The sequence below is a fragment of the Sylvia atricapilla genome, chromosome 16, assembly GCF_009819655.1.
Source record: "Sylvia atricapilla isolate bSylAtr1 chromosome 16, bSylAtr1.pri, whole genome shotgun sequence".
Classification (NCBI taxonomy): Eukaryota; Metazoa; Chordata; class Aves; order Passeriformes; family Sylviidae; genus Sylvia; species Sylvia atricapilla.
This window is the reverse complement of record NC_089155.1, coordinates 7,167,363-7,195,211: the sequence shown is the minus strand read 5'-3', so window position 1 is coordinate 7,195,211 and position 27,849 is coordinate 7,167,363. Positions and strand designations below refer to the sequence as shown.

The window sequence follows — 27,849 nt, the reverse complement described above, 5'->3', positions numbered from 1 at the left end:
GGAGAAGGACTTGGCACAGGCCTCCTTGGGGGAGAAGGACTTGGCACAGGCCTCCTTGGTGGGGAAGGACTTGGCAATAATCTCCTCAGCAATGGTCTCCTCGGCAATGGCCTCCTGGGCAATAACAGCCTTCTTGGAGAGACAGGTCTGCTTGGCACAGGGCTGCTTGGAAAAGGAGGTCTCCTAGGCAATGGAAGTCTGCTTGGACTCAATGGTCTTCTGGGTGGAGCAGGAGGACTTCTGGGTGGAGCAGGAGGACTTCTGGGTGGAGCAGGAGGACTTCTGGGTGCAGGAGGACTGTTGGGTGGTGGAGCCTCCCAGAAGATGACACGCTATGCCTGGTGAGTCAGAAGCCCCGTGGTGGGGCTCACTGCTGGGTGACCCATAATGTCTAGGGGATCAGACCCTCCCTCTCATACAAACCACCAGTCCTGGGCATGTTGTAGCTCACATGAGAATCTGCGACAGGGGAAATTCCAACCAGAAATGGGAGAAGTCTTACCCGTGGGAGTGGTGTGACACTGCCACAGGCAACACAGGAGGTGGGGGAATCTCCATCTGTGGAGATGGCTGAGACTCAGGAGGACATAGCCTTGAGAAACCTGACCATGTTCTGAGATTGGCTGTTTGCAGAGTGGAAATTGGTTCTTCCCCAACTTCACTTTTACCTGGGAATATCCACAGGTCAAATGATGAACAGGAAGAGATGGGACTATAGGATCTCCTCCTGCTGATTCTGCCATCTCAGGGTGGGTTTGCCTTGGTGTCAATCCCCAGGCTGAAGGTGCTGAACCTTGAGAACGCCCGAGTGTCATGGAAGGTCCTTCGTGGGACTGAGCTTGTGCTGAACCTGTATTCAAAGCTGGTGCTCCGCTTTCCAGGGTGAGTGAGGCTGGAGAGTGAGGCCATGGGGATCTGAAGGCACTGGGGAGGATGGGACATTCCTGAGTGCTGGACAAACATCCCCAAACACTGAGCAAGAGGCTGGTGAGGAAAGCTGTGCTGCTGACTCTCTCTGGAACCATTTCCAGCTGTCCTCACTCCACAGACACTCACCATCCATGGAAGTGTTCCATAAACACGTGGATATGGCTCTTGAGGATATGGTTTAGTGAACATGGCAGTGGTCCTGGCTTGATAATTGCATGTATTGATCTTAGGGGTCTTTTCCAACCTGAACTCTTCTATTAGTCTATGATCTGCTACAGGACAAGGAGCCTGAGAGCCAAGGCTGTGCTCTCCTGTGCTGCTTTGCCTTCCTCCATAACCTTCCATGCCACTTCCTTTATTACAGGATTTTTCAGTTTCTGAGTGGATCCTCAGTAGAAGCAAACATCACATCACACATCACCCTAACCCAGGACTCCCCTGGTGACCTCAAGTTGGTGCTTAAGGATTGCAAAAACCTCCTTGGTGGCTTCAGTGTCAGCCTGCAGAAGGGGTGAGTGTGAGGGTCAGCTCCTGCAAGTTGGCAGTGGGGCAGAACTTCATTCTCAAATCTGGGCACGGATTGACAGCATAGCAAGCAGATGTTGGGATTCAGATAACCAAGTTCTGAGCACCTGTAATTCCTGCTGAAGCCTGGGGGAGCTCTGGGCTTGCAGCATCTTTTATCAGAGAAGAGGATGGGGCTCCTCTACAGAGGAGCTCAGTTTTGAGCCGCACAGAGGAGGCTCAGGTTTTCTTGATATCAAGTCGTGGATTTTGACAACTTCCCTAGTAATTTTTGTCTGTCTTTTCCCTCCCAGTCTCCTCACCAATCTGGTGAGCAGCATGCTGAACAAGTCTCTTAAGACCCTTGTCCCTGCACTGGTGAGTGTCTGAATATTCTTTGCTGTGAAGCTGCATTTCAGCTGCAGTCAGTTCTCTTGCCAGAACTGCCTGGTAGATTTACACACACACACAGAATCACAGAACAGTTTGGATTGGAAAGGACCTCAAAGGTTGGTTAGTTCCAATCCCCCTGCCCTTGGCAGGGACAATATATGTTATACATATATATATATATGTGCACATACATACACAATATATATTTGTGTATGCACAGATAAATGCCCGCAAGCCCATAAGTGAGTTACACAAAATTGCTTGATCTTCCTTACAGTCAGAATTTATTAATTTCAATTTCATCATGCCATGTTATGGGGTAATTTATACTCAGCTGCTCCTTGTGGAAGCAACAGCCCTGTTTAGGGCAAAGTGGCCTTTTAGAGGATCTTTTACCTTGTTGAGTAGAACCTGTGCCATTTTGAGAAGAAGCCTGAACAAATTGAATAGCTCTTTTTCCATGGAAGAACTATGCTCTAGGATGAAATCAGGATGTTTGTCCCATCGTCATTTAAATTTGTGAAACTCCAGTGGTTCTGGGGAACACAGTGCTGCACCCACAGTGTTCTCACTGAGATGTGCTGCTTGTTGCCATTGCAGCTCTGCCCATTAGTGAACGTCTGGGTCAGCATCATCAACATTAATCTGCAATTCCTCAACCGTAAGTCATTAGATTTTCTTTCCATATTAAGTTTTAGAATGACACTCGGGGTTTATGTGTCTGGCCACCTCCATGGGCAGCAGGTGTCCTCAGGAGAGCTGGAGTTGTGGAAGCAGAGATCTCTGCATGGAGCAGGAGCAGCTTTTCTCTGCTGGCAAAGCCACTGGCTCTTCTGGCTCACCACCACTGCCAGACACCACAGTCCTGCTCTTCTTATGGGTGTTTTTCTAACCAGGACTAGACCCAAGCTGCTGCCAAGAGCTGACTATGCCAGGATCCCCAGGTGCAGCCTCACAGAGCCAAAGGGTTTTCCCTCCCCACCTCTGTTCATGTCAAACCTCACACACAATTGCTGCTTCACTGAAAGCAGAATTGTCCCTCCCCATTTACCCTCAACATTTCCCTTGTGATGGGATCTACACCTGGGAGCTCCAGGGCAGCAGCTTTCATGAGAACCTTTGAACCCCAGGGAGTCTGAGGTCTATAGGAAGGACAAGGAGTTTTTCCTCCTTGCTGGGTAGGACAATGCTCCCCCAGTATCTGCCAGATGCTCCGGGTGGGCACAGGGCTCCAGCAGGCTCAGTACCCACAGGCAGCTCTGCCCAGCCCTGATGGCCTCTCCCTCTCGCCAGGCGTCATCTCCTTTGGGCTTCTGGGGAAAATCTACTCTGCCCTCTCCAAACTGCCAGTGACATCCGGGCACTTTGTGGAGCTGGATCTGCAGGTAGAGCCACGTCCCATCCTGTTTTCCATCCCATATCCCCACACTGCTGACCTCCCTCCACATTCACATGTTTTAACACCTCCTTGTTCTTTGCAGAATTCCCCATTCCCAAGCACCTTCATTGACTGGCTCCTTCAGAGTAAGTCCAGCCCCAGTGCTGCCATGGGGATCCCCACTGGTGTCTGTGAGCCAGAACAGGGCAGCTGCAATGGGGAGACACAGTCCTGGGCAGTGGCCAAGAGTGGGGAGGGTTCTCATGGCTCTGGGGTGCAGCCAGAGCTGCCAGGTGCTGTGCGTCTCAGAGCAGTCCCACAGAGCACTTGTACCTCCCAGGGCACAGCAGTGCTGGGGGTGGTTGGCACCCCTGGTTCTCAGAGATGGCCCTCAGCTCAAATGTGAGCAGCTTTCCCCTGTGCAGTGGCAGGTCTGAAATACAGTAGCAAGAGAAACTCTGTGCACTCCTGCTTGTGCCCTGCACAGCCCTGGAAAAGTCACTTCACCTCTTATAAAAGGATTTAATAATATTTGCTTAATAAGAGTGAATAATGGTCCTCAGGATGCTGCGAGGATTAATTAATATTTGCAGAGGTGATTGGAAGAGCTTTCAGCTTCATATGCATGGAAAGTTAATATATATAGGAAAGGGAAGGAAGACTTGGAAGTATTCCCAGCTTCCCCAGAGTCGTATTCCTGAGGGCACTAAATCATCTCTGCCCATAAAGATGGAGCCTCTCAGGCCACTGGTACACCAGGCACCGCTGAGCCCAGTCCCGTGGGAGGGGATACCAGGGGACTGTCAGGCTTTGGGGACCTGGAGAAGGGAGTGCACTGACCTCTGGGTGCCTCTCCCCCAGCTGCAGGCGTCGATCCCGGGATCAATCCATAGCCGTGGGACTGGCAGCACCCTGCGGTAAGGAGGATTTGCTGGCTGGGGACCTGGCTCAGAGCTCTGCTGCCAGTTGTGCCGGTGCCAGTACCTGGGCTGGGTGAGATGAGTCCTGACCCTGCTCTTGGTAGTGGGAGGTGACAGAGGTAGAACAGGGCTGCCTAAAATCTCCACTCTGGTATCCTTCCAGGTTCCCCTGCAGCCGATTCCCAAGGAGGAGGAGGGGAGGGAGGAAAACAACTCAGCAGGTGGAGAATAGACATGAAAATAGAGAAACCCAACCAAGAAAAGACTCTTTCTTCTGCTCTATATTTCAGCCTTCTCAGATTTTGGTGTCTCTGTCCAGCCTAGAGTTATCTGTGCCAACGATAATCTGTGCCAATGATAATCTATGCCAACAGTGATCTACGTTGATAATTAGCCATATTGATAATTAGCTATGTCAATGATCAGTCATGTTGATGATCAGCCATGTTGATGACACTGTGACTGTGGAGCCAAGAGCCCCAGGCCCTGCCTGTGTCCCTCCTGGCTGTCATGGCCACAATCCACTTGTTATGTCATTGACTGATGAACGATGATCTTGATCCGCTGGTTTTTCCTCACACCCACCCCAGTTTCACTTGGGCTGGGGTTTAGGCTGGGTAATGGCTCAGCACAGAGGGGCATTCCAGGTGCTGGATGATACAGACAGCTAGGCAGGGGTTTGGTCCCCTCAGGAATTTCATGAGTTTGCACCAACTGCACAAATCCTTCTGAGAAGGGAAGAGAGAAAAGGGAGGAATTCATTGAGCTGTAAACACTTTGTCTTTGCTCTCCTTCTGCTTCTTGATTGGCTTACCATTTCAAAAGGGAATTTTGCTGTTTCCAGTGATTTCACACTGTTAAAAAGAAGAAAAAAAGCCCCCAGCCTAATCCAGGCTCACACTCAGCCTATTTGTTCCCAAACAGCGACGCTTTGAACGGATCAGAGTGAATGCTATCCCGCCTTGTAATCTCCAAGTGGATTTGGATGTGCTGCATTGTGGGTGAGGTGGATTTGAGGCAGATTCACACCCTTCTGTTACTCCTTACAATAAAAATGATTTTTCTTCATCTGCATTCAGCACGTGACTTGGTTCCATTCCAAACTGCCAAAGGATTTTTGCATTTGCAAGGGTTTTGTTATTTATCTCTCCCATCAGCTACAGGAGTAACTCACATGTGAGGAATATTGAATAGGTGAGTCTGCTGGAAAGGTGGGGAACCATAGGGGCTGCAGCTCCAGAGCCAGGTCTGAGGGGAGCCCAAACCCTGCCCAGGCTGCCAGACCTCCACTCTCACAGCTTAAAGTAGCTACAGAAATGTGGTCAATGTGGCAAATAAATATTCCCCTCATTTGTATTTATGCAGATTTATTCTGCCCCTGTCCCTGAGCTGCTGCTTCTTTTAGTGCGTATTCCTGCTCCCGCCAGTTGCCCAGTGAGCTGGGAGCTGTTTAACATGAACAAACACATCCCTGGGGTGCCAGGGAGACAGCTCTCCCCTAGGCTGGGGCTGGGGGCCCCAGGACCCCGGGGAGGGCACTGGCAGTAGCCAGCAAGTGCTTGGGCACACTCCTGGCTGCACTGGCTTCAAACCTCATCCCAGGGCTGGCTGTGCCACAGCCCAGGAGCAGAATGGCTGCATGGTGAGAGATGCTGGGCCCAGGGACAGATGCCCAAGCCCTGCAGCCTCCAGATCCACTGGCACAGCACCATGTGCCACCAACCAATTCCAAGTGTCCAGTTTGGCTCTGCCAGGCATTCCTGGTGAACAGCACCTACATCCCTCTCTGCCTCTGCCTGGCGTGGGTCCCTCTGGTCCTGCCCAGGGCCCAGAGCCTCATCCAACAGGCACAGGGGAGTCCTGGTGCTGTTCGCTGGGAGTTTGCAGCCAGCATTCTCCTGGTGCTATGCTGTCAGGACCAAGGCTCCTGCTCACATCTTCTGAGTGGCTAAATGTTCCCCTGAAAAACCTGGAGGTTCTCACTGCTCTTTTTCCAAGGTACTGCTGTGGCTGATGTGTCACCAGTGCGATAGGACCACAGCCCAGCCTCTCCTGCTGCTCCTTCACTCCCTTTACCTCACTACTGTGAACGAGCCAAGGCCACCCTGCCCTGCCAATTACTGGCAGAGGTAACATGGCTAATGAGATGTGGGCACTGGGCACATCTGGGCTGTACCCAGAGCACCTCGCTCTGGCTGCAGTAACACCCACACACTGGGGGCTCTGGGAATGGATCTTGGTCATGATCCATGTGTGCTCAGAGCATAAAGATGAAGGGCAGATGTTGGGTGCCCTTTGATGACAGTGGTAGAGCTCTGTCAGAGGAGGAGGACAGGATGGGTGCCAGTGCTTTGGGCCAAGCTATTGAATCCGTAATGCCTCATTGGGCACCTTCAGTTTCCAGTTCCTAGGGAAACAGAAGGAGGAGGATGAAGAAACGTGCCAAGCCCCATTCTAGGCCCACTTACTGTGAGTGATTGCAAAAAGAGGTGTAAATACTCCCTCAGTAACCCTAGAGCCAAAATGCCAGACCCCAGCCCTCTACAGGTGGCACAGTGCCATCAGGCTGGGTCCCACCTCTGCTGCCACAGAGACAGGGGTGGGCAGCCACTGGTCACTGTGAGCCCTGTGGGGACAGCAGCAGCCCCTGCACCTGTCTGGCCCACCAATATTAACAAAAACGGTGCCATGGGGGATGTCCCTGCTGCTGGCACCACACAGCCCCAGCGTGGCAGGATAGGGGACTGGAACAGCTCAGATCTCTGCCAGCTCTGGCTGCAAGGGCACTGATGGGTTTTTTCCTGAGGTTCCTCTCACCCTGCTGTTCCCCTGTGGAGCCTGGTCTGACTCTCTCCCAGGCTTCTGCACCCAATACCTGTCTGCTGTGCAGAGCATCCCAGGGCTACTGTCAGTGCTGCCACTGCTCCTGCCAGACTCTGCTGTACTGGCTGCTGAACATGGGATACGGAAAGCTTTCCCATGAACAGTACAAGGGATTTTCAAAATGGAGTTTGGATAAGAAATTGTAGAAAGAATCTTTCCTTTAATGAAATGTCAGAATGTTTCCCTTTTTAAAACGGAAGCTGATTTTGGAATTGTCTCCTGTTTGGTTCTGATAGCTTCAACCAAAGCCTCCCACTATTCTTTTTAAAACTTTCTGTAATTAAATTACAGAAAGACATAAAAAAAAAAAAAAAAAAAGGGAAATATAAAGAAAAGAAAAATAAAAAGGAACATATTAAAAGACACTAAATAGCCCAAAGAAAAGGGGGCGCCTTGTCTAGTCTCAAAACCCATGATCAGCCTGACCAAAAGTGAATTTCATTTTTGTTCCCCTCACTGTCTTCACAGATGGAGGAAGGGAAAGAGGACAATCTTTTTTGGCTGTTCATTTTCACAGCAGTGTGCTGAATATTAATCACCCTCAAACCCTCTGCTGGAGGCACTGCTGCAAATTGCCCATCGTACAGCTGCTCTGTAATTCCTACATGGGAGTCACAGCCGGGGTGGGCGAGGGATCCCGTGGTGACCTGGCTCTGTAAGTGGCAAACACACACCCAGCAGTGTCCCTGAACACCCTGACAGCCCCGTTAGACATGCCACTGTGCATCAGACTGTTGTCATCCCCAGGTTTGCTCTCCAGGAATTAGACACCTTTCTCCTCTGCCTTAATGCAAGAAGTAAACGTAGGGCAGTGAGGTTGAGATTTGGGTGTTTTGAACACTGATGGACTTTGCTTTTGACACCTTTTGAAGACATACTAAGAAATATAGACATACTGTTTTGTCCTTGTGCTGACCACCCTGCCTGTCCCCAGGCTGCCAGTACTTTCACCTCCATGTTACTGGTGGCAGTGGCAGCCACCCCAGACTGGCTGTCAGGGAATACGGCTCAGATCCAGCAAGAACAGGGACCTTGGGCAGGAGCCTGCTTGAAATAATGTGAAATAATTCCCTTTCGCATTTCCTAGTGAAAGTTCTGCTGAAGGGGAAGAGCCCCTGCCAGGCACATGAAGCACAGAAAGCAGTCCTCTGTTTTCCACAGATACAGCTGTCCAAGGGAATTGCAGCACCTTCGCCTCATGGGAGGCATTTTAATTACTCTATTGACTCATGCTCCTGAGAGCCCCAGGCATGTCAGAGCTCGGGCTGGGATCAGAGGGATTCAGAGAGACAGGGAGGGAATGCATGACCGACCCTGACAGCCCCAGTGCAACCCAACTGCTGCCCCATCACAGTCCCAATGCTCTGCCCTCCACACCAAGAGGTACTGGGCCATTCCACACTGTCTCTGGCCAGCATCAGACCACCTTCATGTCTCTGATCTGTGTCTGACTGTTAAATAACTCAGCTGCAGGAGAAAAAAAAAATACTTGAAAAAATATCTGGAAGATATAGAGCTATTAATGAAAAACATCAGAAAATAGATATCAAGTAATGACACCACGACGAGAGCTTATTAATAGGAAAGGCTAAAGATAAAACTAATTTAAACCTGATGAGACAAGACATCTCATCTTCAGGAGAATAAGTCAATAGTTGTCTGTCAGTAAAGGAAATAAATTGCTCACAAAGGAGGAGGGAAAGCGGCAGGACTGCTGGGCCCCAGAGAGCAGCAGTGCCTGTGACAGACTGCGAGATACCCTGTGAATTCACAAACCCCAGAACTCGGAGCTGCCACTCACCACCAGTGCCTCTGTCATTGCCATGCAGGTCACAGCCCAGCAGTGCTCCAGGAAGGCACGTGGACATGAAGGGACGCTGGGGACAGACAATGCCAACCTGGGGGGCCTGCAGAGCAGCTTGGGGCTGGTCTGGGGGTGCACCAAGCAATGGCAATGGAGAGCTCGTTGCCTTTCCAGCATAGCACAAAGTTCAGCAGCAGTGGAGCCTGTAGGAACAGCTGTACCTGTCCTGCCAGAACCCAACCACTGCCAGTTTCAGAAAGGACTGAACTAAAGATAGAAATGGTTTTAGAAGTGGAAAACAGTTTTGAAAGTTCTTTATGATGCATTAAATCCCAAAGCTCTGTGCAAAGAGCTGGCTTCAGAAACGATGATGAAAAGCTGATGAAAGAAAACTGCCTGGACCCACAGCCCACAGCAGTCCCAGAGCAGGGAGGAGGAGGCCTGGGGGAATGGGCTGGCAGGCACATGGAGCCTATCTGCTGAAGTGAAAACCCATGAGAAGAGGAGGGTGGCAGTCTGGCAGGCTACTGACATCACAGAGGCAATGCCTTGTCACCTGCCACCCCCTCAGCAGAACGAGGCTCCAGCTGACCTAAAGCAAACTCTGCTTACAGGCTTCCATCAGGGAAAACGCCCATCCTTCCCTCCACCAGCACCATGACACAGAGAGGGAAAACAGACTACAGAGCTCGAGGGGTTCTGGGGGGAGGACATGATAACACCACCGTCAGCTCTGGCACTTGGAAAAGCCTGACTGCTCTGCCCAAGCTGCTTCAAAAGTCTTGGAGAAGGGAGCAAGTTTGGGCAGGCAAGTGTAGGCAATAATAGGCATCAATTTTGAGGCTGTCCTTAGGCCAATAAAAGCCAGCGCTGAGCAGGGAACAGGGGCTGTGAGCTCCTGCTGCTCTGTCCCTCCACTCCCTGAGCACAGCCAAGGCCTCAGGACAAACAAGTTTATTCTCTGATGGGGGTCCGGGCAACAAACGGGCTCTTGTTCTCCCTGACAGCGACCTTTCTGCCAGGTGAAGCTATTTGTACGTGCGGGTGATGTCCAGCCTCGCCCATACAGAAAGGAAAGTGCAGGCTGTGTATTATGAAATTCTGGTGTCAGGAGACACCCTCAGGGCACGGCTGCTGCTGGAAAGTAAATGTCATCCCAGCACTTGAGGTCTGTACTGGGAAACCTGATCTGCCAAACGCCTCCTTAGGTGTTTGCCCATGGGTGTAACTGGAGCACGACTGACTGGAAGGGCACCACTTCAACCTGCAGAAGGCACAAGTGTACATCAGGGAGATGAGAGTCCGGGAGAGCTCAGCACTCTCATCCCTGCTCAGGGTGGGAACAGAAACGTGCAAGAAAGAACACAAGGTACGAGTTCAGCTTTCCCAACAGCTGGATTTAGGCAGCAAACCTGACAAGCAACAGAACCCGCAGCACACCTCCCGCATCCCACCTCCAGGCCTCAAGGAAAACAACACATTCCTTCTTCCAGGCAGTGCCAAAGGACTGACTCAGCCTCCAAGGTCATCGCAAGCACTTCCTAATGGATGCTTTGCTGCCTTAAAACCTCGGTCTTCATTCCCGAGGCCTATAAAAACTAAGGAGGCGAAGCAAATGGTGAGTGCTACGGCTCCCCGGGGAGCCCGTGCAGTGAGCATTATCACCTCCTCATCAAAATGTAAAACCCAGCTCTTCTCCTCATTAGTCTCCCGCTCTTAAAATAATGATTGTAAAACGGCCACAGCTGGCCTCAAAGCAGGATGGAAGAGGGAGGGCACACTGTCGTCTGCATTTCCCGCTTGGAATAGGTGCTTCTGGGGAGGTCAAAATGAGCAGGGAAAGGTGGATGTCAGCCCTTTCCAGGGTGCTGGCTTGAACCCTGGTCCCAAAATGCCTGGGAATCGTGAGTTGAAAGATTTGCCATAGGGCAGTCGAAATTTGCTTGCCCAGTGGGCTTGATGAACCAAGCATGGCCCCAGTGCCCATCAGCTGAGGGCCATTGCTTACACATGCTGCTGCTGCCTTTGGTATTTCATCAAAAACTGCTGCCTCTTCCTGAAACCCACCCCAACCACAGGCTCACCCTCACTGGGCAGCAGAGGTTCAAGCCCTGGTTTGTGAACTTGGGCCAAAGACACTTTCCCCATGTGGAAGCAGAAGGGCAGACCAGCCCTGTGTGCCTGTCAGCATCTCAGAGCCCACACAGACCGTGCTGACTCTGTAGATTCACTTCGAGGAGAAGGGACTCAGCTCTGAGACAATAAGCAAAATGTATTTGTTTCTTGAAGCCTAATGAATATTCAGTGAACCATGCTGTTTTCAAAGAGATACAATTATAGCCCAGAAAGAGCTGAGCAGCACAGGCGGCTTTCGAGCAAAACCCTTTCAAGTTTATTTTAAAATTCTGCAAATTCATTTGGTGACTGCCCTTGTACCAGCTGTTCCTTCAAAACTGGTCACTGGCTAGAGCCTTTTACAAGGATTTATTTTAATGACCTCATTATCTGTATGAAAAGGGATGATCCTTTCTCACATCTCAGTTTACTCACAAGTGCAGGTCACAGGTCCTTGTTTGAATTTCACAGAGCAGGCTGGAATGTGACACTGTGCAGCCAGGGTCAGCTGCAGGCTGATGAAAACAAGGAACTGTCAGATGCACTTGAAGAACTTGCTGGCCATTTAAATCAATACAACCACTTCTCTTAGTAAGCAAAGGGAAGGACACCCATAGATGTTTGGATTTACAAAACTGCACCCCAGGTTTTAACAGGCCAGAGATGATCCTCAACTAGCAGCCATCTCTTCCCCTGCATCCCCCAGGCCTGGAAACAAGGAAATCTTCTCCAGACAAGATCCAATCCTCTCTAGTACCAGGGCAAGGCTGCATTCCTTCAGCCCCAGACACAACAGATTCACTGGTGCACATTAAACACCATTTTTCATTCCACAGTCCAGCGCCACATTCCAATACACAAGTGTGGTGTGGATTCTTGCATCCCCTTTCCAAGCATTTTGCCAATATTCGGAAAGAATTAATCAATCTTCTAAGTTTTGACAGTACTCCTGCTATTCTCCAGCAGCTACTGGGGTTGTGTTTTGTAGGTACTACCAGCTTTTGCAGCTCTAAAATTCAGCTGAGCTCACAGGAAGGAACTGCTCTGCACATCCATCTCTCAGGCTGGGCTGTGACAGTCAGAGGACAGACCTGCAGCACTGTGAGGGTGGGACAACCATCAGGGCAAGTCAAAATACACAATCTCACAGTACTTGGATTTTGCAAGTTCACACACAGCTTCCACCCCCTTGAACCAGCACACATCTGTGAGGGGTAGAGTTGGCATCAAAGCAGAAATATATATGTATTTTATTATTTCATAAATAAAATTTAATATACATATATATCTCCCTGATTCTACCATAGCTGCACCTGACCACACTTCCTTGTCTCTTCATGGAGAACATGAGCTGCTTCCACCCAGGGGCAGCAGGGAACCCTCAGTGAGAAGCAGCAGCACGGGACAGGGTGGTCCGGCAGAGCGGAACTCCCCGCAGGGTCTGCGAGCTGGCAGAGGTTACCTGAAAGAACCAACACAGATCCTCAGGCACAGAAAGGCTGGGGAGGATCCATTCTAATTTTAGGCTTTTCTGGCAGCAGCTGCCCTAGAGAACAGCACTGTGCAAGGAAATGAGCAATGCAGGTAGGTCACCTTCACCATCACATAGTCCCCTGGCTGGGCTCTGCCTGGAGCCCTGCACTCAGCAGCATCCTCCAGCTCGGTGTCGGGGAAGATCACCTTGATGTTGCCATCGTTCCTCCCACACAGCTCCGAGGCAGAGCGTTTGCTGGGCTGGAAAGAGGACAGGGAACATTACCTGCATGGCAATTGCTCTGATTCACTGTTGGGCTTTATTGCCTAAGGAATTAATTGAGCACTATTGATGGTATTAAACCCACATTAACCAAGCCCTGGAACAGCACACTGTGGCCAGAACTGTTGGGTGACACTCGCACACCAAAGCACAAATTCTGTGCTTGGCCAGAGATGCATCCCTAACAGATCCCATCCCTTGTGCTCAGCTCAGTGCTCTGGAAAAGTCCAGCTGTCTGCTTAAGTGCGAAGAAATAGTCTTGGGAGTCCTGAGATTACAAGGGGGAAGTGAGAAGGGAAGGCAGAAGTGACAACTGCTGTGCAGAGCCTCAGATCCAGCAGGAGAGAATTCCATTCCAAGCCCACTCACCCCTTCCACCAGCACCAGCTGGGCCTGTCCCACCAGCGCCGCGTTGGCCCTGGCAGCCTCCTCCCGGAAGGTGGCAATGAGCTCCTCCAGCCGCCGCTTCTTCACGTCTGTGGGGACGTCGTCCTGCAGCCGGTGATGCGCCCGGGTCTTCTGCACACACAGAGCCAGTGGCCCCTCAGCACCCAGCCTGAGCTCAGAGCCTTGTCTGACCCCAGCTGGCTCCACTGCTCTGCCAGCAACAGCCTCCCACATTCCAACAGCATTTCAGTTTGTATCACAAAGGAACTATTCCAGTGCCAGCCACGTCCTCGTGCTCCTCACATCTTTCTTCTCCACCTTTTAGACAGAAGGGCTGATGCAGGGCACTGAGTAGCAGTGGCTGTGAAACAACTCTGCAGCTCCTGTGTGTGATGTGCCTGTGCCTGTCTGTCCACAGACAGGCAACAGATTCTACTATTTCTAATTTGTATACTGAATGGTGGTCCAAATCCCTTTGCTTCCTTACATTTCCCAACCTCCTGTCCTCTTCCCCAACAGTATCACACACTCTAGAGAGCATTCTAATGGAGACTTATCAAATACCCACTCTTCTCAAATATTCACCACTTCCCTCCAGACTTGACTGCCAGACTCTTACAGCTGGGCTCCAGCCCAGCTCCATCAACACATTCCTCATCAGTAAATAATGTATTCGCAGCCTCTGCTGACACAGTTGCTTCTCTGCAATAACCCTGGAGCATCTGTAGAGCCAGGTCACCAAGCAGTTACCAACCCTGACACTCCTACAGAGAATCTGGAAGCCTCCCAGCAACAATAGCCCTTGCAGAACCAGGGACTACAAGTGCTGCCTGGGGCAAATGACATCTACCAGTATATCAAATCTTCGGATAGAATTTTCAACAGCTTTTAAAAAAATGTGCTATTATGAGAAAGAGCACTGAGGAGTTTAGGGGACACACCCAGACATAACAGCCTTCTCCATTAGGACCTGCACTCACCTGTCTCATGCTGTAGGCAAACAGGAAGCCGACGTTGTAGCGGACTTCCCGCAGCAAGGACACCGTCTGCTGGTGATCCTCCTCTGTCTCTCCACAGAACCCAGTGATGAAATCACTGCTCAAGCTCACTCCTGTAACAGGCACACAGCTGTACACTTCCCTCATGGAAGACAGGAATGCTGCACTCAGGCAAGGACACTGAGATGCAGCCGTGCCGAGTTCAGACCAAGCCAAAGGAACACGCACCTGGAATAGAGTCTCGCACGTGGTGCACAAGCTCTAAATACGCTTCCCTTGTGTATCTGCAATGAACAGCACATGGATTTGCTAACTACAAACCCACAACATCAGTGAGGAGAAACCAGCAGCCCAAATCAGAGGGCAGGACACAGGGCTCCTCATGGGGTGACGCACCCTCGCCGCATGGCCTCCAGGACTCGTGTGCTCCCACTCTGGGCTGGGAGATGCAGCTGTTTGCAGATGTTGTGTCGCTCCTGGATGAGCTGCAGGACCTGTGGTAAGGGATCAGAAGATGTCTCAGATAGCTTCACTGTACCAGGGTGCCAAGGGATGAGTCTTCCCTGGGTAAAAGCCAGCGAACTGCAGACCTGCCAGCTTTAGCCCCAACTCCCAGGAGCTGCTGTTCTCAGTTTGAGAACCCAAATTCTCTTTGTTTGGGAAGGCAGCACAGCTCATACCTCACATTTGAGACCTGCTTTGCTGCCTGCAAGCAGATCCCAAGCTGTTTATTTTACACTTGCCTCATCAGGAAAATCCTTGGGGTGTGGAGAGGTGAAACGGATCCTCATTTCTGGATCAATCCTAGAGACCTGGTCCAGCAGGTGTGAGAAGCGCAAGCCTCCCTCTTTGGCTTTGTAGACTGTGCTAAAGCCACGGCTGAGGCCTGGGGCAGCCACTGACCGAAACTGCACCTCAGACAGGTCCCGAAAGCTGTTCACATTCTGACCCAAGAGGGTCACTTCTTTCACTCCCTGCAAAATAAACAGAGAGGAAGAAATATAACCTGGGCAAGAGGCTGAGCTACAAGGACACTCATGGTTTTACTCCAAGGAGTTTCCAACAGAAGCCCTCCTTTCCCTGTCTGTGATAGAGTATTACAAAGACAATCAAAAAATCACTGGTGGAACCCCACCACAACCTCAACTCTGCAGACAAAGGCAGTGACACTGGTTACAAGTACCACTGAAAACACCATTACCAGGAACCACCCTTTCTCCAGTGGTTTGGGGCAGGTGGGAGGAGGCTCTACCTCACCTGATCCGAGAGCATCCTCACTTCCTGCAGAATGGAGGCGATGGGGCGGCTCCTTTCCCGGCCTCGGGTGAAGGGCACGATGCAGTAACTGCACATGTTGTCACAGCCCCGCATGATGGACCTGCCGAGAGGTAAAGCACAGGTCACACTCTCCTCCTCCAGAACCATCCACGCTGCATCCTGCCCAGGATGAGCCCAGTACTGCTGCCTGTAACCAAGCTCCACACACAGGCCATCCACACTGCATCCAGCTTGCCCTGAGCTAACACCTCCTGATTTTTCACGCACATTTCCAAGAAAGCTGGAAAGAACTAACGAGGCACAAACTGCCACTGCAGCCTGGCAGTGATCAAAGATTCTTCTACATCCCACTCCTGCAGCGAGCAATACTGTCCTTCCATACACTACAGCCACGCTGAGCAGAGTCTGATTACATGTCTGACAATGTTATCACCAAAACTAAATCAGAAGTAATAATCTGCGGAGGATTAGAAGAATAAATAGCAGAACCTGAGGCAGGGAACCACAGAAGGCCAGGGATGACAGAGGCATGGACTTCAGGAAGGGACAGTGGCACAGAAATCACTCAATGCAGCATCAGGCTGAGAGTCAGCATTCCCAAAGCAAAGGGAGAGAAGTCCACAACAGCCAAAGCTCAGGGCACACTCTCCAGAGCTAAATCACACAGCAAAGCAGCAGCAAACACACACACACACACACACACACACTCTAGGAGACTGTGCAGCCAGGCACTGCATCTCCTGGGCAGCTGCTGTCACTGACACATATGCTCTGCACAGCAGATTTCCAAACTGAAGCCACAGAAAAAAGCACTGGGAAAAGATACTCACACAAACGCTGTCGTGCCACCTGCACTAGTCTGGACTGGGAGAATGTCAGCATAAGTCTCATCTAGGGACAGCAGGACATTGGCAGCTTGCTGGCCAGACTCTGCCACTGCGAGCAGCCGGGGAAGATCACGGTAGGCATCAGGGCCTGCCACAACATCGACCAGCTTCTCCCTGTGCAGAATCTCCTCCTTAAGCCTCTCGGCCATGCATCCTGCCAACACAGGAGAAGGGTCCTCAGGAGGCAGTGCCCCGCAGCCCTTCCCAGCTGCTTGCACCCCAGGGAAAGCCAGATGTGGCAGTGGGACACAGGTGTGGCAGTGGGACACAGGTGAGGCAGCGGGACACAGGTGAGGCAGTGCAGCCTTACCCAGGATCCCGATGCGGAGCGGAGCTCGAGCCCGGGGCCGCCGGGCCTTCAGCGCCTTGAGGTGCTGCAGGCGGTTCCAGATGGCTTGCTCTGCCTTCTCCCTGGGGAACCAGGAGAACTGGGCATTCCAACTGCTGCTCCTGAGCACTGCCCCAGCCTTTAAACAGCCCAAGTGCTTTGTGAGGAGAATTCAGCTAAAGGCAGGGAATCTACTGGCACCTGAGAGTGCCCTTTGTGGTGTGGGGGTTATGCCTTGGCTCTCTTTCTTATCTTTGCTTCCCTGAGAGCATCTCCATAGCAGAAACACCTCAGGGACTAAGCTCTTGGGGACAAAAAGTGCCTTGGCCACAGTACAAAGTACCCTGCAAGTGACAATGAGCATCTGGTGTCTTCTGCATTCAGAAAAAACAAGCAAAGCTTCCTTTATATCAAGCTGCTCCTAAACATATTTCTCACATTTTTAAAGTATAGACACTGTACTAGAGAGTCACTTCAAGATCGACAGAATATTTAAAAATAAAATCATTAATTGTGCAGGTCTCTCACTGCCCATTGCATATACACAGAGCTTACACTACCAAAGAACTTCTCACTACCCAGAGACGCAATTCACAGCACAATTAATGTTGTAAATCATACAAAAAATCATACAGCCCTACCCTCAACTAAACAGCCAGTTTCAGCAGCTGCACACCCCTTTCCTCATGCAACACCTTTATTGCCTTGGTTTTCAAATGTTAATTCCTTAAAAACTGTCCCAAACCAGTGACAAACATTTCCTTACCTCACAGAACAGGTGACAAGAAGAACCACATCTGCCTACATCAAAAACAACAAAAAGAGAAGAATATTTAAAAGCCAAACAGTAAGTTCTCATGCCCTGCCCAGGTAACCTGAAGCTATAAAACTCACTTAACTCAGGGAAAAAGACCTGCCTGAGTACACGGCAGGTTTCAACAAAAGGATTTGCAAGAAAGAAACAGAAGACAAGCAGAGTCTTCACTAAATGGTAAAAGTAAACTCAAAGATGAGACAGGAGGATCCCGCTGTGTCAAATCCCTCTCCAACTGAGATGGAGCCCAGTAGTTAAAAGAAAAAAGACAACCCACAGCTTTCTACCACACTTGTTAAGCAGTTTCCTTCACTTCACAGAACTCAGACTGCAAAACTCATAACATCCCACAGGGTTGCGCTCCCGAGAAAAGCTGGGACTTGCAGGCACAACCAGGGCATGAGGGCTGTGCTCCAGGAGAGCCGCCAAGGTGCTGCCTTACCTCATCCAGCTCCTTTGTCCTGGCATAGCCACTCTTCTGCAGGATGGCCCAGGCAATCTCTGTGTCACTGACGTTCATCTGGCAGCCGTAGGTCTCCAGGTATACTACAACAAACGGTGTGTGAGCAGGAGCCTGCTCAGCTCCCATCCACAACCTGTCCAATCCCTTGTTCTACGGGAAGAAGCCTTCAATCCCACCACTGGAGTCAGGGAAGCAGTACAAAAGCTGCCTGCACCTGCAACCCAAAAAAGACAAACCAAAGGACGTACTCTGGGAAACCTGTGTGCTCTGCAACACAGCAGGGTTGGGCTGTGACCGCAGAGCAGCATCAGCTGTGTCCTTACTGAGAGACAACACTGATGGCAATGAAAACCACCCCAGTCCGGGCACCAGAGCCCCACTGATGGCCCAGCACACACTGCGGGCAGGTACCACAGCAACCTGCTTTCTGCCCAGCTCCATGGTGGAAGAACACCCATGACTTTGCAGCCAAGGACTAAACTCCTTCCAGCGTCAAAACTCCCTCAGGGCCACAAAAGCTCCCAAACAACCCATTTTCCCCACTCTGCTCCAGCTGTGGAGCACCACTGTCTGCGGTTGACTCGCAGCACAGGCCACAGCAGCGGGGTTCGGCTGACCACTAGAGCTCCGGCCCCGCAGACCCACAGACCTTTCGGAGCCCCGGGGGCACAGCCCGGCTCAGGCGGCAGCTCCTGCGACGGCTCCGGCTGCCGCGCGGCAGCTGCCCTCAGGAAGTGCCGCAGGTCGGGCCCCGTGGGCAGCGCGACGCCGCGCCCCACCAGCCGCTGTCCCGGCCCGCAGCGCGCTCTGCGGGCGGCCCCGGTGCGGGGAGCGGTCCCGGGCGAGCGGAGGAGCCCCGCCGCCCGCAGCGCTCGGGCCCCGGGCAGCATGGCCGCGGCCGGGGGGGCGCTTTAGGGGACGGACCGCCCGGCCACACACGGGGCAGCCTCGCCGTGCGCCGACAAAGCAACCCCACCGCTGCCTCCGCCCCTTGGCGCCACGTTCCGCCCCGCCGCCGTTCCGGGCCCGCCCCGCCGCTGGGCGGTGCCGTCGCGGGAATCCCAAAATCACAGAATTAATTAGGTTGGAAAGGACCTCCGAGATCATCGAGTTCAACCTGTGACGCAGAACCAATATGTCAACTAGACCAGGGCACTGAGTTCCCTGTGCAGTGTTCCCTTAAACACCTCCAGGGATGGTTACTCCACCAGCTCCCTGGGCAGTCCATTCCACAGTCTAATGACCCTTTCTGTGAAGGAATTTTCGCCAATATCCAGCTTAAAAGTCCCCTGGTGCAGCATGTCCTCTTGTTCTGTTGCTTGCTGTCTGGAAGCAGAGCCCGACCCCCACCTGTCTACATGCTGATGCTGGGGAGTTTTGAGAGCAAGAATGTCCCCCCTGAACTTCCTTTTCTCCAGGCTGTCTCCCCAGCTCCCTCAGCCTCTCCTGGTGCTCCAGCCACTTCATCAGCTCCAGTGCCCTTCTCTGGACGTGCTCCAGCACCTCCATGTCCATTTTGAAGTCTGGGACCCAGAACTGGACAAAGGACATGAAGCGTGGGCCTCACCCATGCCAGGGGGACAATCCGTTCCCTGGTCTGGCTGCCTCACTGGTTGCAGGCCAAGTTGATACAGGCCAGGATGCCCCCGGCCTTCTTGGCCACCTGGTGCTCGTGTTCAGCTGCTGTTGACCAGCACCCCCAGGACATTTTCCACTGTGCTCTTTCCAAGCACGCTGCCCCAAGGCTGGAGTGAAGGGACAGGGCAGCAGAACAAAGGTGTTCTGTGGTGCCTTGCCATGGCCATGGAAACAACCAAACCAAGTGGTCCCAATCCAGCTCTCACCTGGCCCAGTGTAGCCCCAAGCACAAACAGTGACACTGACACTCAGGCCCCAACACCAGCACCTTTATTGCTGCTCAGAGGAAGGAAGGAGGACTGGCTCAGGACAGGGCACCCCCAGCTCATGGTAGCACCAGGTGAGACCCCAGCAGGAGGATGGAGGGTGCGGGCAAAGGCAGCAGTGCAAGGCACAGGCAGGAGCAGTGACCATTGGCATTGGGATCAGGGGTAAGGAAGGGCAAAGGAGTGAATGGAGCATATTCAGTACTGAAGGGCTCCCATCGCCTTATCTTCATTTCTGAGGCTGGAAGTGGACGTCTGCTCCAAGCAGCAGGAAATTCTGGGAGAAAGAGACAAAGTGCTGAGCTGCCACTGGCACAGACAGCTGTATTGCCCAGCATCTACCACATCCCTGCTGGGGATGTGAATGGATTGATGGGTAGAGAATGGATTGACACGTGTGCTCTGGTTTGCCGCCGTGCCATTGGAATCTTAGTAATGAGCATCACTTCCCACAACTAGGGGAACTGGATTTGGAGGCTCTGCTGGTAAGCAGGGCTTTGGGGGCAGCAGGATAAGCCCCAGCTGGAACCAGGTGCTGCCTCTCACTCACCTGGCGGTACTTCACGAGGATGTTGGAAAGCTGAATCCTGTTCGGCAGTGCCAGAGGGAAACCCTCGTCTAACCGGGCTGGAAAAGAAAACACATGTTCTCTGCATTGGGATGGGAATGGGAGTCAAGGGAGAGCAGAGAACAGAGGAGGTGGCCACCTCCTTCCCCCCAGCCCTTCCCTCTCCTCCAGTGCTCCTGGGGCAGGCAGAGGAAACTCCCTCCAAGCTGCTGGGGCAGGGCTGTGTGTTGTGCCATGACGGCCCCCTCGGCCCCTCCAGCCACCAGCTCCACTGTGGTCTGAACTGCTGGCGAGGCAGGGGAAGCAGGGATTGGGGGAGAGGGTCTGGAAAGCATTAAGATATGCATAGGACTCATTTTTTCCATTGCGTTTGCTGCTGGGAGCCTGTCAGAGCAGCAAGAGGCTCCCAGCACTTTACTGCCGCCAACTGCAGGCACTTTTCCCTGGATCAGCCTTGGCAATGAGGATTTAATTAGTGAGCTGGGACCACTTGGATGGAGCAACCCGAGTGGAGGTTGCTCCAGCACACCCATTCCCCCCAGTAGATTCTCACCATTGACATGTGGGAGCAGGACATTGGAAGTCAAATAGTTCATTATGGACTGCAGAAATTCCACCTGGGTAGAGGGGAAGGAAAAGCTTTGGCTTGTGGGACAGGAGACATGAAGGCAATGAAGGATAATTAGGAAAAGATGATGAAAGGCTGGGATGGGCACACGCTTTGCCAGAGACCAGCAGATTTGTCTGGCCACACTGGCAGGGTAGGAAATGTTGGGGTGAGAGCAGCAACTGATCTGGCTCGGCATCCTTCCCAGCCTTGCAGGCTAAGGAAGGAGGTGGCTGCAGGGTAAATGTGTGGTCCCATATGGGGAGGAGGCAGGGAATGAGCCCTCATCCTGGCTCCCAGCAGGCTGCCAGCTCGATGCTGAGGGCTCTGGTCATGGTCAAGGATAGCTTACCTCAAAATTGCCAACAGCTGAATCCTTCAGAGAGAGCCTGATCCTGTGCAGGGACAGAAGTGGTGCTGTGGAGGATGTCCCAATGGAGGGAGCCATTCTACCCAGCGACGGCCACGTAGATCCCACTCCCTCCAGCCCCAGCTCATTCCCTCCACACCAAGCCCACATCCCTGGCACCTTCCCACCCTCTCTCTGTCCTTGGGCACCCAATTCAGAAACAAGCCCTGCCACCCCTGCCCAGTCAGTGGCTGCTCCCCTCTGTACCTGCCCACATCCACGCTCCCAACAATGCGGCCGGATCGCACATTGATGACAGCGGACACGTTCCCTGTCTGGGGAGAGAGTGCAGAGCTCTGGCAGTGCTCACCCCACCTCACCCCAAAGCAGACACCTGGGAGAACGGCTCTCACCAGCTGAAACACACCACTGCCCATCCAGGACTGTGTCTGCACACAGCATTAGACTGGTATTTGTCAGCTGAGGAATTGTTCTGTCAGGGACACCCCCAGTGTGCCTGGACAGCACCTGGCACCTTCCCTGGCAGGATCTGGGCGACAGGAGTGAGCACAGCTCAAACTCCCTTCTGCCCCATTGCCACTGGCTGTGTCTGAACTCACCAGGCTGAGGAGGAAGAGAGGAGCCAGGCTGGAGTTGGGAAGGATGGCATAAGCCTGAGCATCCACGGTGGGCTGGAAGGAGATTCCTCCTGGTCCGATAGTCAGGAACGGAGCAGTGGGAGCAGACAGCCTGAACTTCATTGTCATATTCGGGTACATCTCCTCCAGCTGTGGGGGAGGAGGGAGAGGATGGGAATGACAGCACAAACCCCTGGTCCTGAGAGAGAACACCTGGCACAGAGCAAAGCCTGTGTGGGCAAGAGCTCTGGGCAGGCAGGGCCAGACTGCTCACCTGGGGAATGAAGGCTGAGAAGACAGAGGTGTCCAATCTGAATCCCGCATCCTTTGGGAGCTGCAAGGGGAGGACTGTTACACTGGGGCAATGTGGCACAGAGGAGCCCATGGCAGGTCCTCCCGTCCCCAAATCTGCCATGTCTGACAGCCCAGCCCCATCCCACAGCCCCCATCTCTCTCACTGGGACTTCTCCAAAAGTGCTGCTCCAGAGCACTTCAGCAAATGGAACCTCTTTCCCAGCCCTGTCCCACTGGTGCCACTCACCATGGCCTCTGTGATTTCAAAGACCAGTGCCCCAGCCTTGTGGTAGGCAATGCCAGCTGTGTTGAAGAAGTAGCTGGAAGCTCCAAAGTAAACCATGCGGTTGTGATCCGAGGGGAAGGCCAGTGGCAGTGGTGAGAAGGGGACAGTGGAGCGGTGGTCCAGGGAGTAGAATTCACCCTGGGAGGAATGGAGGAGAGGTGTGGAGAAGGGCTGCCAATAGCAGTGGAGTTCACCTGCTCACTCAGGCTGGCAAACAGCATTGGCAGCAGGCACCAAAACCTTGGTTCCCATCTGTAATGTGTGGCAATGGCATTGGCCAAATCAAGTGTCCCCAGGGCTGCCTCTCACCTTCAGGTCCAGGTCCAAGGACTGAGCAGTAGTTCTTGGGGGTGCCACCAAGGAGTAATCAATCCCTGTCTTGTCATCTATCCTGGCTGTGACTGTAAACATGACAAAGAGAGAGGAGTAAGAATGATATTGTTGGGAAAGCAGGGTGCAGATGGCTTCTGCTGGCATCTGGGCAGTCCCATGCCTGGGTTTTGTGGTACATCATCTCACTACCAACTGCCCCTGTGCTTGCTCCTGCTAAGAAACAAAACTCCCATTTTTCTCATGGCTTTTTCACAGCCATTTCCTGGACCTGAGGAATTGCCTGGACCCCCAGCTAAGGCAGCCCAAAGCCCTGCCAGCCCCTGAGCACAGATTCTGAAGGGATCTTCAAAGCCAAACAGGACACAGAGTGATTTGTCTTTGCTGAGAAGGTGCTCCCCAGCTCTCAGCTTGGGTGTCAGAATGCCAGGAGATGGGGAGTGGACCCAAAGTAAAACATTCCTCATGGCTGGGAAAAGCTAGGAAGAGCTGCTCCTAAACCCATTTGCAGGCCCCCAGTACCTGGCAGCGTCTGGATGTGCCTCTGGAGCTCGTTTTGTACGGACCTGGCCACATTGTCACAGAGCTGTGGAACAGAAAGGCCACAGAGCTGAGCAGGGGCAGCCGTGTCACAGCCCCCGCTCAGAGCCTCAGCCACGCTCCCTGCTCCATGACAGAGCCTGCTTAAATAAAAGAGCACACAGTGATGATTGTCTCCATTCATCAGGCAGCCCATGAAGTGTCCAAGACACAAGCAGGGTTTATATCTACAAGCATCTGCTTGCAGCAATTTCCCCTTGGCACAGTTCAGCTCTGGGGAGACCCTTGGAAGGAATCTCAGGTGGCCCATGCAGGAATGAACCATGCTGAGCAGCCAGGAGTCAGCCAAAGCAGAGCAACTGAGAGAATTAACACAGCCCACAGGTGTATGCTCTGGCTCTAGTTACATCCCTCCATCTGATCCTTCAGCACATCACCCACAAGTGAGGGCTAAAGACCGCCAGAAAACCCAGGGCCTTGCTCTCTACTGCTCACATACCTTGCTCTCCAAACTCTTCCGCAACTTGGATGCAATTTTCCCGCGGAACAAGTTGTAAAACCACCTGCAGAGAAACACAGAGAAGCCCTGTCTAGCTCAGATCCACACTGCAGAAGTCTGTGCCCAGGAAAGGGAGACCCTAGAGAGGCAACACCCTGGGAACATCACTCCCACACCAATTTGGCATCTGGCTTTGCCCTAGGGTTTACATTTGCAAACAAACTCGCTGGTGGACCACAGAAGTCGGTTGTCTGCCTAAACCACACCCATTAAATGAGCAGCCATTGCAGGAGAAATTCAGGCCAGATTTAGGTAACCTCTGATTTACCAACAACCTGCTCCTTGCACCAGGGCCACATTCAATGGCAGAGCCACATTGCCATGGCAGGTGGGCCAACACACAGTGTTTCCAAACCTTCCAGTGAAGTTACATACCCAAACTTGCCCGAAAAGCGCACACGGACGTTGGAGATACGGGCACTGCAGTCCGAGGTTCTGATGGTGGGCTTCCCAGTGGTGTCACTGCCCAGCCTCAGGGTGATTTTGATGTAGACATCTTCCACCTTCAGGTTAAAAGATCCGTGGCTGCGACTGCAGGGAGAAGGGAATGAGAAAAGGACATTTTTCAATGCCAAGGCCTGGTGAAGAGACCTCAAATCAACTTAAGGATGAACCTATGTAAATCAGTCTCCCCCTTGTATGGTGCACCCAGGGGAGACTGGAAAAGTGTTTAAACTCAGGGGAAACAAATTTCATTGGCACATAAACTAGGAGAGGTAACCTTTAAATAGAGGGAAGTGAGAACAAGTAGGGGAGGTTGAAGAGAGGGTCCATGTATAGCTCCCCCATTGTGTGCCTTATTCCCACCTCCCACCCTGTTTTATCCATCCTATCCATCTATCCATCTGGAGAAGCAAAGTGACAGCTGCCCAAAACACAAGGGAGAGGGAGAGGAGAAAAATCTTGTCAAGATCCAGAGAAGGAGACACAGAGTGATAGCCTGAACAGAGAGAAGAAGAGCTGGGTACTCACACGAAGAAAACCTTCACCCGCCAGTCTCCATCCAGCTCGGCAAAGGCATTGGAGATGGAGACCTGCAGGCCCACGTTGGGGATCGGGGTAATCCGTGAGTGAGGCAAGCGGAAACTGGGAATGCGCAGCCTAAAAATACATGAATAATAAAAAAAGTCATGTTACAATGCTCCCTGACTCCCAAGCACAAGGCTAGGGAGGGACAGAGCGAGACAATAAGGGAGGGAAGGAGGGTGAGCAGGAGGGAGTGGAGTCACTGCACTGGCAGCATCCCCAGCTGCAGTTGTGCTGCTGCAAAGCTATGCCTGGCAGGGACACACACAGCAGAGTGGCACCTTTGGGAATGTGGCCCTTGCAGCCACCCACAGCAGTTCCAAACGCTGCACTGCAGGAGCAGAGAGGCACCCGGGGCAGTAGGGAACTGGCATTTCCACAGGGGCTGGGCTTCTGCTCCACATGGGAATGTGTGCCCTCATCCCACAGGCAAGGCCATCTCCACTACCCAGGCTTTGATTGCACACAATCCACCCATACCCCGCGTGCTGTGACCCCTGTTCCCTTTTTCCCCTTGGGCAAGGAGTGAAAGGGGAACATATCTGCCTGCACCAAGGACAGGGTCAGCATCTCAGGCAGTTATGGAGGGGACAGGATGGTCCTCACTGTCTCGGGGACTCCCCACCTGTCCTGCCCCTCGCTTGTGTTGGGGGGCAGTGGGTGGCTCCAAGGCACTGGCAGGGCTCACCTGGAGACTGTATAGCGCAGCTTCCCCGATTTCCCCGAGATGTCTGGCAGCTTCAGCTGGGCCAGCTCCTTCTCCAGGATGGCAATCCCCTGCTGATTGGCTGCAAGGACACAGGGAGAGCGTCACTCCACCACTGCCACAGGAGCTGGAGCACACACCGGGCATGCAGCAGAAGGATCAAAGGAAAGATCCAGGTGATGCTGCCTCCCAGGCTGGCTTTAAAGCAAACCTCTGTGCACAGAGCCCTGTGTGCACATATAACTGCTGTGTGCTTCTCACTAAGTGTATTTCAATCCATAACTGCACTCTGCTGGAGCTTGAGCTCCAGCAGCTTCAATAAAAGTAGCATGGGGCCCATCCATCTCTGTCACCGCCCCATCCCAAAGCTCCCCAGCTCCTCTCTCCTCTGCATTTCCCTCCAGACTCACACATTTGCTACTTGAACATCCTGTAAGACCAGGACCCTCCTCCTGTACCTGTCTCCCACATTGCATTACTGCACCTGCCTGAGACCCCATAGGGCTGGTCCCCTCTGCAGGGGTTCCATCAAGTTGTGGGGTGTGGGGCAGGCAGGTGCAACAGGGGAAGCTCGGGGCGTGCGTGTGGCACACCTGTCCAAGGATTTCCCCATCCTGCCCCTGTACTCCTCACATGAGCACCCATGGCAACGATCCCCCATGCTGACCTGGAACCTGCACTTCTCACAGAGCCCCTTTCTCCACACCTCTGCCACCGGCACATCTGTGAGGAGAGAAGTGAAAAGCAGAACCCACCGTAGTCCAAGCCTGCCTGGGTGATCCTCACCACGAAGCCGGGGTTGGTGGCTGTGGTGAGTGCCAGGCACAAGGCCAGTGCCCCGCAAGCCACTGCCAAGCTCTGCACTCCCATCCTGGCTTTCTGCAATGCTGCGCTATGCTGGGCTCTCCCTGCCCACACCACCTTTATATCCCTGCCAAAACAGGAACTGCGGGCAAAGGTGATGTGTGGAGCCACGGGGGGCGTCCCCAGGACTTCCTGCTTGGCCACCATCCTGCTCCTCTGTGCTGCTGGCACCATGGCCCAGCACAGAGGCACACCTGGTGCCATTCACTGAAGGCAGGGATGGGGCAGTGGAAATTGGGAGGCAACAGCCCAGTTTCCAGCTCTCTCTCAGTGCCAACAATCCCTGCCTGTGGCAGCAGTGGATGCCCAGTGGAGCAGAGCTGGGTTTGGCACTGCCAGATGAGCCTGATGGAGCCACATTCCTGCAGCTGCACCCAGCAAAAGGTGGCAACAGCCTGGGCTGCACGGGAGCAGTGTCCCAGCCCTGCTGCTCTCCATCTCTGTTCCAGTCTCATGGCTCTCCTGGCTACTCAGTGAGCTGCTTCTGTCACACCACAGACCTGCCAAAGGCACCAGAGCAGCTGTGGGCCACCAGAGCAGCCTTGGGCCACAACAGGCAGGTGACAGGTTCCCACCTCATGTGAGGACACCCTGGGGACCCTCACACCCAGCACGCCTGGCAAAGGGGCACCTGCCTGGGCTGGGCAGCTGCACCAGGACAACTTCCTCACTGGGGTGCCCTGCACCTCCACACCCTGTCACAGGGCTGCTGCACAGAGCGGCCATGCACAGGAGGAGCCATCCATCGCCCCAGCATCAAGCTCCAAAGACAACACTTCAGAGGCCTGATATGTCACAGCTCTTGCCGTGATGGCTGGAGACAGGGCAGGAGCTGGGGGCAGCCAGGCAGGTGTGAGGGGGGAGCACTCCTGTGCCTCCCAGCCAGGAGAGTTGGGCTGGCTGGTCTCTTCTTTCAAGATAAAGGTGATGGAGGAAGAAATGATTCAGTTACTTTCATCTCCTGTGCCTGGTGTCCAGGCCAATGAATCACACAGCTGTTGATGCAGGCAGATCTCATGCTGGATCCAGGGAAGACCTGGCTGCTAGAGGCAACATCTGTGAGCCTGGAGCCCATGGGCAGTGCTCCTTTTGCCCAGTGCTCCTTTGGCCCAGAAAGAAGCATCCAAGAGCAGAAGAAAAAGGCAAAAGGCGAAATCCCCACTCACAGCCTCCAGGGCATTGTGACCCTCCCTGTCGCCCATCATCAGCGCACATCTGAGTCTGGCTCAATTTGGAGCAGGGGTTCCCAAATCTCCCGTAGTGACAATCCCATCTCACTGAAGGGCTGCATCAAAACAACATTCAGGATGTTATGGAGGAGCATGGAAGAACCAGAATTC

General features: G+C 52.9%; 3 protein-coding genes across 4 annotated transcripts; 1 reads left to right on the top strand and 2 right to left on the bottom strand.

Moving 5' to 3' along the window:
* The first annotated feature begins 261 nt into the window (after nucleotides 1-261).
* LOC136368480 (BPI fold-containing family B member 4-like) lies at nucleotides 262-5,199 on the top strand. Its single transcript, XM_066330709.1, has 9 exons — nucleotides 262-341; nucleotides 778-882; nucleotides 1,295-1,441; nucleotides 1,749-1,812; nucleotides 2,428-2,488; nucleotides 3,121-3,212; nucleotides 3,309-3,351; nucleotides 4,067-4,122; nucleotides 4,289-5,199. Exons 1-8 carry the CDS (start codon nucleotides 325-327, stop codon nucleotides 4,096-4,098), a joined length of 561 nt encoding a protein of 186 aa, XP_066186806.1. The 5' UTR covers nucleotides 262-324; the 3' UTR covers nucleotides 4,099-4,122; nucleotides 4,289-5,199.
* Nucleotides 5,200-12,145: 6,946 nt separating this feature from the next.
* Nucleotides 12,146-19,424, bottom strand: CDK5RAP1 (CDK5 regulatory subunit associated protein 1). 2 transcript variants are annotated; one of them, XM_066330706.1, is made up of 13 exons: nucleotides 19,406-19,424; nucleotides 17,818-17,921; nucleotides 17,328-17,362; nucleotides 16,544-16,644; nucleotides 16,177-16,387; nucleotides 15,326-15,446; nucleotides 14,812-15,042; nucleotides 14,465-14,562; nucleotides 14,297-14,352; nucleotides 14,051-14,181; nucleotides 13,053-13,202; nucleotides 12,521-12,661; nucleotides 12,146-12,389 (listed from the first exon to the last, which is right to left on the bottom strand). In XM_066330706.1, the coding sequence occupies exons 1-13, from the start codon at nucleotides 19,407-19,409 to the stop codon at nucleotides 12,309-12,311; spliced, it is 1,464 nt and encodes a 487-aa protein (XP_066186803.1). In that variant the 5' UTR covers nucleotides 19,410-19,424; the 3' UTR covers nucleotides 12,146-12,308. The 2 variants fall into 2 exon arrangements, with proteins under 2 accessions (XP_066186803.1, XP_066186802.1); XM_066330705.1 differs by lacking the exon at nucleotides 19,406-19,424 and adding an exon at nucleotides 18,488-18,776.
* Nucleotides 19,425-19,754: 330 nt separating this feature from the next.
* LOC136368481 (bactericidal permeability-increasing protein-like) lies at nucleotides 19,755-26,557 on the bottom strand. Its single transcript, XM_066330710.1, has 15 exons — nucleotides 26,401-26,557; nucleotides 25,628-25,727; nucleotides 24,886-25,014; nucleotides 24,289-24,444; nucleotides 23,854-23,917; nucleotides 23,337-23,400; nucleotides 22,794-22,885; nucleotides 22,446-22,622; nucleotides 22,179-22,238; nucleotides 21,887-22,054; nucleotides 21,534-21,601; nucleotides 21,270-21,312; nucleotides 20,864-20,927; nucleotides 20,293-20,369; nucleotides 19,755-20,019 (listed from the first exon to the last, which is right to left on the bottom strand). The coding sequence occupies exons 1-15, from the start codon at nucleotides 26,513-26,515 to the stop codon at nucleotides 19,972-19,974; spliced, it is 1,425 nt and encodes a 474-aa protein (XP_066186807.1). The 5' UTR covers nucleotides 26,516-26,557; the 3' UTR covers nucleotides 19,755-19,971.
* Nucleotides 26,558-27,849: the final 1,292 nt, after the last annotated feature.